Raw genomic sequence first — 8,407 nt, 5'->3', positions numbered from 1 at the left:
GCAGAATGCTGGGACCAGTTATGACCGTTACGGAGCTGGGGGGCAGAAAAGGTCTGTACACTCACCCGCTCGCTGCTTTCCGTGTACACGTTGTGTTGCCCAAGATAAAGCGTGTTCGCGTACCGTTACCTGTGTTTAGTGCTTCGCGGATGAGGCTCCTGTTAGCAAATCCTTCACGTGCAAAATATCCACTCCTAAAAGACAAGCTCGCGGTATTTTGTACAACATGTAACAGGAAAAATATTCATCCTTCATCTTTCTTTCTTCCTCATTAGGAAATACTCAGGAAAACTTTGGGGAAAAAAATAAGATTTAACATCATTGTATTTATTAGGTTCCGAAACAATACACATTCACATCCTTTTGAATACAGTACATTTGGCACAGTAATAATGTTTACGATGAAATAACACTAATGAATGGCAAGAGATTCAAATTACATCCATAAGAAAAAAATTCTGTACAAATAAATCCTCACAATAAAAAAAAACCTACCCCCCAACTGAATACATTTTCTATTTAGCCAGAACTATTCTGCACATAATTTAAAAAGAGGTACTTTGTAAGCCTTTTTTTGGAGAGAATTGTTTTTCAGCCTATGGAGAAAAATGTGTTTCCGTTTTTTTAATAAAGTCTATTTGGGAGGAAAAACAAGAAACAATGGATTCTTTATAATAATAATTATTATTAATAATCTTTTTGGCATTTTGCACTCATTTTACAAAGAAGAAACAGGAAAGATTTTACAGAACAGGCAGAAATGTAACAGAATGTCCATTTTAAAGAGTTATCTTTAGAAAATGTTCAAGGTAACAGACAAACCTTCTGATGTAAACCCAATGCAAAGGATCTAACTATTTATATTGCAGAAATATCTGCCCATGCAGAAGTTTTTCTCTCCTTCACTTTTCTCTTAGCATCCTACCAAACACTGCAGGTGCTGAGGCCTCTTGAAATACAAACACTTGCTACTCATCTTCACGTTAGAAATGGGAACCCAGGGAGTTTGCTTACAAGAGCTTCGTGGGAGGCTTTTATTCCTTCCGAATCAACGCTCCACGTTCCGCGCAGAGGCCTCTGGTACGCACAGGGCGCGCTCGCCCGGAACGCCTCTCCCTGGCCAGGCTACTCACCCGGGGGAGAGCAGCTCAGCGCTGCCATCACTGCTGGCCTGCATGTCAAAAGCTAACCGTGACGAGAAAGCAGGGCGCGCTCGCCCGGAACGCCTCTCCCTGGCCAGGCTACTCACCCGGGGGAGAGCAGCTCAGCGCTGCCATCACTGCTGGCCTGCATGTAAAAAGCTAACCGGGACGAGAAAGAAACCGAGCCAGTGGCGCGACACAAACTGATGGGCACTTCTACAATATAGTTCTAAAAGAGAGAGAAATTCAAACGTTGAGATGATGCGATCGGTACGATGTTTCTGTGCTGGTACTCAGCTCCAGAAGCTAGTCTTTTCCCAGTACAAAAGATTACTGAAGATAAATTAAATTAAACTAAAGGCTTGATCCATTATTACACCTGTAGGCCAGACAACACATTAATTGATATATCATAATATTTAATATTTTGAAATCATCGTAAGAATATATATAATAATTACACCTGAGTTTTAAAAACAAAACAAAATGGAACTGAATGTTGTCATCAGCAACCGGCTATGAGCAGCCAGAGGCAAAACCGACACAACCTCGTCTGCTCGAGACCCAGAACCTCTCCTAAAGCCAATGAGCCACGCCTTGCCCACCGTGGTCTGTAACACTCCTTTCTCTTTCCGAGCTCTATCATGTCATAATAGAGTTGAAGAGAACTATACAAGAGATCTAGTATAGCTTAATATATGTCTACATCTTTATAACAAAAACCTCATCTCTCTGACAGGAACTTGAACCAATACACATACAAGAGTATTGCACATGGACATTATTATAATTATTCTTTCATAGACTAACATTTTAATAGTATGCCTGAACATGCAGCAGTTGATACCTCTATATTCAATGAATTCCACAGGCCTTGCAGCAAACACTATATACAAAATCTCACCTGTACAAAAGGCAAAAAAGCTTCTTTAGTGCCACTTTGCCAATCACAAGTATATATATTTTTGTGCAGCTGGAAATCCATGTGCAATAATTAAAATGGATTCCAACGACCGCTCACTCAGTCCAGTAAAATAGATAATAAAATGACCTCAGCGATACATGTACACAAAAAAAAAAAAAACCCCAACAAAAAACAACCCAAAACCCAGCCAAACCACAGGGTACTCCTGGAAATATAAGTACATAACACTGGTAGCGTATCTACAGGAGGTAACTTCACATTAGCCGTATTGTCCACATGAGTTACCGTTTCAATTCAGACACAGGAAAATGCCATTTACAACTCTCAGTAACGTCAGTTGGTGAATGTTTCAGCTTCAGTTTTTTAACACGCTTCCACGTAATACACGTGTAGCCTTAGTTTGTGTCTTCTAAGAGCAGGTTTCTCCTTAGGTTTTAAATGTAAAAAACAAACACAGTAGTATTATGGTTTTGTAAAAGTGTGCAAAAGTAACACACTGCTGAGAAAATAAATATAAATAAGAAATTATATACCAACTTAGCTACAATGGAAAAGGCAAATTTATAATGTTTATAATTAATTTTTTCAATTTTTGTAAAATTAACTGTAAACATTTACAAGCTTGCCATCACATTAACGGTTTATTTAAATGGATATTGAATTTGGTAACATGGATAGTACACCCAATCGCCTGAAGAACTGTAGAACGCCTCTACCTAGACCTGTTGAAGTACTATAGGCTTTTCAGTCTTTAGCCCTTTAATAACTATCCATATAATATCTATTTCTTGCTTTAAATAAGATTTCAGTTACCTTTGTGACTCTTCTTATTCCTAAGAGTTTTTTGTAAATTGTATGAGGAACTTCATGAAAGCCTTAACTGATGCGCTTCTGTTTCGGGAGAGCTTTGCTCTACGTTTGTACCTCACCGCACGAAACGCCTGATCGAGGATTACTCCTCCAGGACGGCAGACGACTTCGCTCACCAAACAGCGACTCAGTACTTATTTGTTCCACATCAGATACAGATCTCGCCATCACCACCAGCGCAGATGAAACGGGTCTCACCTCCTCAGCTTACATACACACGACGATTACAGAACGTGATCTGCTAAATGGCTTTTAATAGCACGGCTTCATTTTCCATGGAAAAGGTGCACTTTTGTCCTCGGGGAGATCTTAGGAATAAAAGTTGCAAATATACGGCAGTGTGTTACATCTACAATTTTTGATACAAAATTATTCTGCATCGCTTTGTGAGACAGAAATTAAGAGTGCTTTCAGGTCAGGAGATTAAAGGAAAAACAATAAATATATACTTTAACTGGGGATATGGGCTCAGGGGAAGAGAAGTAGTTCTTGATCTACTGAGTCTCAGTAATGTGACGATCTCTTCAGAATCACTTCTTGCAGCATCATTCATCTGTCAGCCTAATGTTGTCTATTGCAGTAGTTCTTCTCCAAAATAAGAGAACCCTTTAAATTCTTCTTGATTGATTTGTTTTATAATTGTCTCATCCACTAGCGTTAATACTGGTTCTTCTCGTGTAAAGTCTTGATCAAAGTTATTTACATCCCTTTTGGTTTTCTGAGAAGAAAAATACAAATAAGGTGAATGGTAAAACAGCACAGCAACACAAACGGTGCTCTCCCCGCTCTCCATCCCCCCGCAAAAGGCTGAATTTTCTGCAATGACTGAAAGAAAAGAGGAGCTACTTCACACAAAGAATAACAGATGTATGAGAGAAGCTACGGGAGCAAGTACTAGAAATGAGCTCGGGAGAGGCCACAGAAGCAGAACTAGAAATGGGCTCGCAGAGACTCGGGGTCTCCGACAGGCGAAGGACCAGCAGTATGATGAGAAAGCAGGAAGCTGAGAGTAGGACTAGTTTCAAAAGGGCTTTGGGCATACTAGGTGGTTCAGCTTTTCCTCTTCGATCTGAACACAGTATCTCACTTCAGAGGCACAGAGTGAACAGATTTAATCGATCTCCCCGCACTAGAATCTACGCTTTCAACTCTAAGTTAACTGTTTCTTTCTATCGAACTACACGCTGCTTTCAGATACAGACCCCCCAAGAGCTCTCTGTCCAAGACCCCCGAGCTCCACACGGACAGCTCAGATTTCCCAGTGCAGCTGAATGCCATTCAGAGCACCACGGCAAAGCACAAAATTCTGGCTCCCGAGGAACACGCCTCAGAACTCCGCTGTATTTCAGGGGCAGTAGGGTTTCCCCGTGGAAGCCTAAAGCATCTTGCTCTTTCAGAGAAGCCGGACCAACGAAGTGCAACTCTACATCTTCTGGTTGGGATAAGGTGTATTATCCCTTGGGAAGGCAGACTCGTCATCCTCAGGACGCTCAACAGCGACTGTCTGTGACCACCTACATGTAAATAAACTTAAGGCCACAGGGGAAAACCATCCCCACGGTCACTCCCTCAAGAGACGCACTGTCCTTGTCTTCCACGTTAGCAGCATATTTCAGGCACGTACAGGTTCAGGGAACTGCAGCTAGCGTTTTTCTTTGCGCTGTCTCTTTTCTCTGTTTCATTACATCTAATAGTCACCGGAGTGATGCTTAGTGGAGGCGTGCTGACACGCTGAAAACTGGCTTTGTGTCCATCCCGCACCGTCCGAGACCAAGATCATTCCAGACACAGAATAGCTATCTGACTTGCAAAGGAAAATGATAAAATCGTGAAGTGACACAGCATGGAGTACGTGAACGACTCCGAACAGGAAACAAGCCTCCTTTCCATGTAGGTAAATTGTCCTATAAAATAGATATATATTTTCCTCATCAGCTCCACTCAGGTGCTAAAACAAATCGTTTTCTTTCTCGCAACCATAAAACAGTGACAGCAACCCTCGCCCACGTTGTTTGTGAGAACTTTACAGATAAGGAATAAAGGTCTGTAGGAACGCGAGAGTCCGTCAATGTAAACCAAATTCTCTCTAAGCGCCGGCAATCAAAAATCCTCTATCTACAAAATCCCATTGAAAGGGATGAAATATGGACTTCATGAATGTTTACATTGTTCACATTTGTAGTATTTACTTCATACATAAAGACTGGACATAAGGTGTATGTGATCGCTATACTCTAAACTGCATAGAGCACGAGGGACGTGGCTTTGGGCTTCATGTTTTTTCCCAGTCATTTGGGCAAGTACTGAAAGTAAGAATGAAATTCCATGTGAATTTTTCATTGCAGCTATGTCTTCTTGTTCCCCATGTCCTACCACTGTCTTCTCACACACTCATACCATGAATTTGCTCCCAGAATAGTCACTAAAGCAGAAGAAGGTGAGTGAATAGTTGAAGAAAGTAAAATTCAAATTCAGAACTGCAGTTACATGCAAGAGAAACGTGACTACACTCACACTGTAACCACTAGCTATCCAGGGCAACTAGACTCTGGACTAGCTGAGAACAAATACAATATATTTGATTTTTGTGTTTTCATACTGAACGTATTTGTGAAGAGAGTTATTTCCTTGCTGAAGCTAAAAGAGTAAGATGACAAATTCCTCAAAGCCCATCCAGGCAATGAATTCCCAATGGCAGCTTCTTCCAGAAAACCATCGCTAGGATTTGTGGAGGTGTTAGTGAACGAGAGTGCAGATGAGTACATCTGAAAAACTGCCCCAACATCAGCCTAACTAAATCACATTGATTAAACCCAGCTGTACCTCCAGTAGAACTTCAGATCACAAACACTTCTGAAACATCAGCCAAAGGTGTTTGCTCAGATTTAAAAGCTCAGCTTGTCCTAAAATATGTCTGAGACCGAAGGAGGAAATAGAAGGTTTTATTTTCTCAGATTTATAAACAATTCCATGTCTTTTTGGCAGCATAGATGTAAATCACCAAATTTATGAACAGGGCGAGCATGGAGCAATCAATCAAAGAGTGCAAGGATATGCCAGCAAGCCTCTGACTCAACCAACTGATGAAGCGAGATTAAATAAATCTCAGGGAACAAAAGCATGTGGTTTAAGCCATACAAGAGGTATACACACAAAAGGGAGAGCTCATAACAAGTGCTGCTCTTCAACAGAAAGATTTATTTGAGAAGCCCTCCTTAGCAACTCAGACGCTTTCTTCCTGAAGCTCTGACTCTTTTCCAAGGGCCCATCTGCTAAGAGGAAACAGGTCTGGCCACATTTCTGTCCTGTTGCTCTTTTAATGGCCTCGCTCTGTGAGGAGTCTGCAAGCGTGGACTAACAGATCGCTGTAGCACGAGGGCTCAGGACGGGGCGGTGAAGGGCTGTGGCTGTCTCCTAGCAGAGAAGCTGAGAAAAGAATGATCCGCAAGGTAAGAAGAGGACATGAATGAAACTGAGCGCAGCTCATTACCCAACTTCAAAAAAATCATGAAGAAAAGAGGAAAAACATTTAGATTGGCTGGCAAACACATCATTAAAAATGCAGTAATTGAGTGGGTGGGATTCTGTTTGTTCAGCCTGCAGCTCCCGAGACGTTGGGACGTGCTATTTTTAACTTTCCAATTTTTTTCCAAGTAAGACTTTGCAATTTCAGATGACTGAAGAAACTAAGGCTACTACGAGAAAATGGTTAATCTTTTTTTTCTTCTTCTTCTTTTCAAGCAGTGTGAATGCTTCATGGGTCTCCTGCCTGAAACAGAACCCCCTGAATGACCTACTACCCATCAAGGATGACAACTTTAAAGTCAAAGTCACATTTTATTCTATTCAGAGATTATTGCTTCTGTTCAAAGAGCTACAGATATTGGAAACCTTAAAAACTGTCTCTTCAGAAAACACCATTTCATCAGCTTTCCTAGTTGGCCTGTACAAGTTTGGACAAAGATATTGTTTTATGAGTCGAAACACTTTTTTCTTAAATCCTTTCACGTAATTACTAAAAGATTAAAAGGAACCTCATACGCTATTAATAAGCACACATTAAACAGTGGTTTTCTGAACTGGTTTTTAGTACCATTGCAATTTAAAAAATCATTTTCTACCTGCAGTCACAGACTCAAGCTTAAAAAAACCTCCCAAACACGCTCCATCAGCTTTCCAGTGTCAAGGATTAGCAGCCCTGTCTGTTAATGACTACTAAACGACACTCCGTGAATTCCAACAGTGAAAAAAGAAATCTAAGTTGATGTTCTAATCACTGAAAACACACGAAGAAAGTTAGAACTTGCCATTCCTTCCACTAATCACAGGAACCAAATGCGAATGACAGCAGCCTCTGGTACTAAAAGCCACCGAAATCCTTGCGAGAAGGCACCTGACGGAGGGTGTTCCAAAGCAGTTTTGCCTCAGCAAAGCTTGTGTCAGGAGGCCAAGAGGCTCGGTGGCTCCCTACTGCCTAATAGGGATTAAATGAATTCTCTGGCTTGGAGGCGTTAAGGGGTATCTCTCTCTACTTCCTTACTTATTTTCACGTACTTTGCAGAAAAGCACTGAAACTCTTCCAAGTCCTTTGCAAGCTCCACTAAACTGGGCTGGAATTGTCCAGCGGGTTCAAAGGCTCCTCAGAGGAGGGGAAAGAGAGACGGAGGCGGTGGCTAGGAAACAATACTGCCACAAAAGCCTGGCGGTTGTAGGTGAGTCTGATTCTCCTCCAGATTCACAATGTGCTGTTTAAATATAACTACAGGAATGCTCTTTAAATCAATTACTAGATTTCTGTTCAGATTAGAAGAACGAGGAGCTAATCCAACACAGCAGTGCTTGACGCCTCTTCATGTATTTTCAAGCCCACGGTGAAATCCCAGAGTTTGTCATTTGTCCGGGGAGCTACACCAGGGACCCCTTCCAGCGCAGCGGCCGGCGGTATCCGCAGCACATCAAACATGGGATGGGCACATTAAATCTGGGCAGGAAGCTGCGGCAGCTTTCAGGGTGCCGCTACAGGGCACGGGACGTGCAGCAAGGGTTGCACCTTCTCATGGTACCGTTCAGTTTCATCCAGAATTTTGCTTCAGTAAGGAATAACTGATTGCCGTGTTTGACACATGTCATCAAGAAGAAATTCTCAGATCAGGATGATCAGTGTTTAAATGTTTTGTGTTTACCTCCCCACTGATAAGATTTTCAGATTCTTTTGTTCGAGGCAAATGGAAACTGCAGACACCAAACTGCTTTGAAGCACAGGGCTATGTGGCTAACCTCACATATCCCCGTCCTCCCATTCACCTCTCTCTATTATGGTGACAAAACCGCAGCACAGGCAGAAATCACTTTGCACCAGTGCTTGGATCTCATGAAAATAAAGTTGTAGGATTTTCTATAACGTTGAGACCAACTGTGATGAGCACTCGCTTTTGCCCATCTCTCACTCTGCAGTACAGGAATTCAGCAG

General features: G+C 41.8%; 1 protein-coding gene across 1 annotated transcript in view; it reads right to left on the bottom strand.

Annotated features, from left to right (window-relative positions):
* Positions 1–3,508: 3,508 nt before the first annotated feature.
* The window catches only part of LOC104501082 (protein kinase C epsilon type), a 49,960-nt gene continuing 45,061 nt past the window's right edge, over positions 3,509–8,407 (bottom strand). Inside the window, exon 6 of the mRNA XM_010144833.1 lies at positions 3,509–3,655. Coding sequence (XP_010143135.1) covers positions 3,509–3,655 — 147 coding nt within the window. The remainder of the gene's footprint in view (positions 3,656–8,407) is intronic.

Source organism: Buceros rhinoceros, unplaced genomic scaffold, assembly GCF_000710305.1.
Source record: "Buceros rhinoceros silvestris isolate BGI_N320 unplaced genomic scaffold, ASM71030v1 scaffold501, whole genome shotgun sequence".
Lineage (NCBI taxonomy): Eukaryota > Metazoa > Chordata > Aves > Bucerotiformes > Bucerotidae > Buceros > Buceros rhinoceros.
The sequence above is the reverse complement of the archived record's forward strand: the minus strand, read 5'-3'. Positions and strand labels throughout refer to the sequence as shown.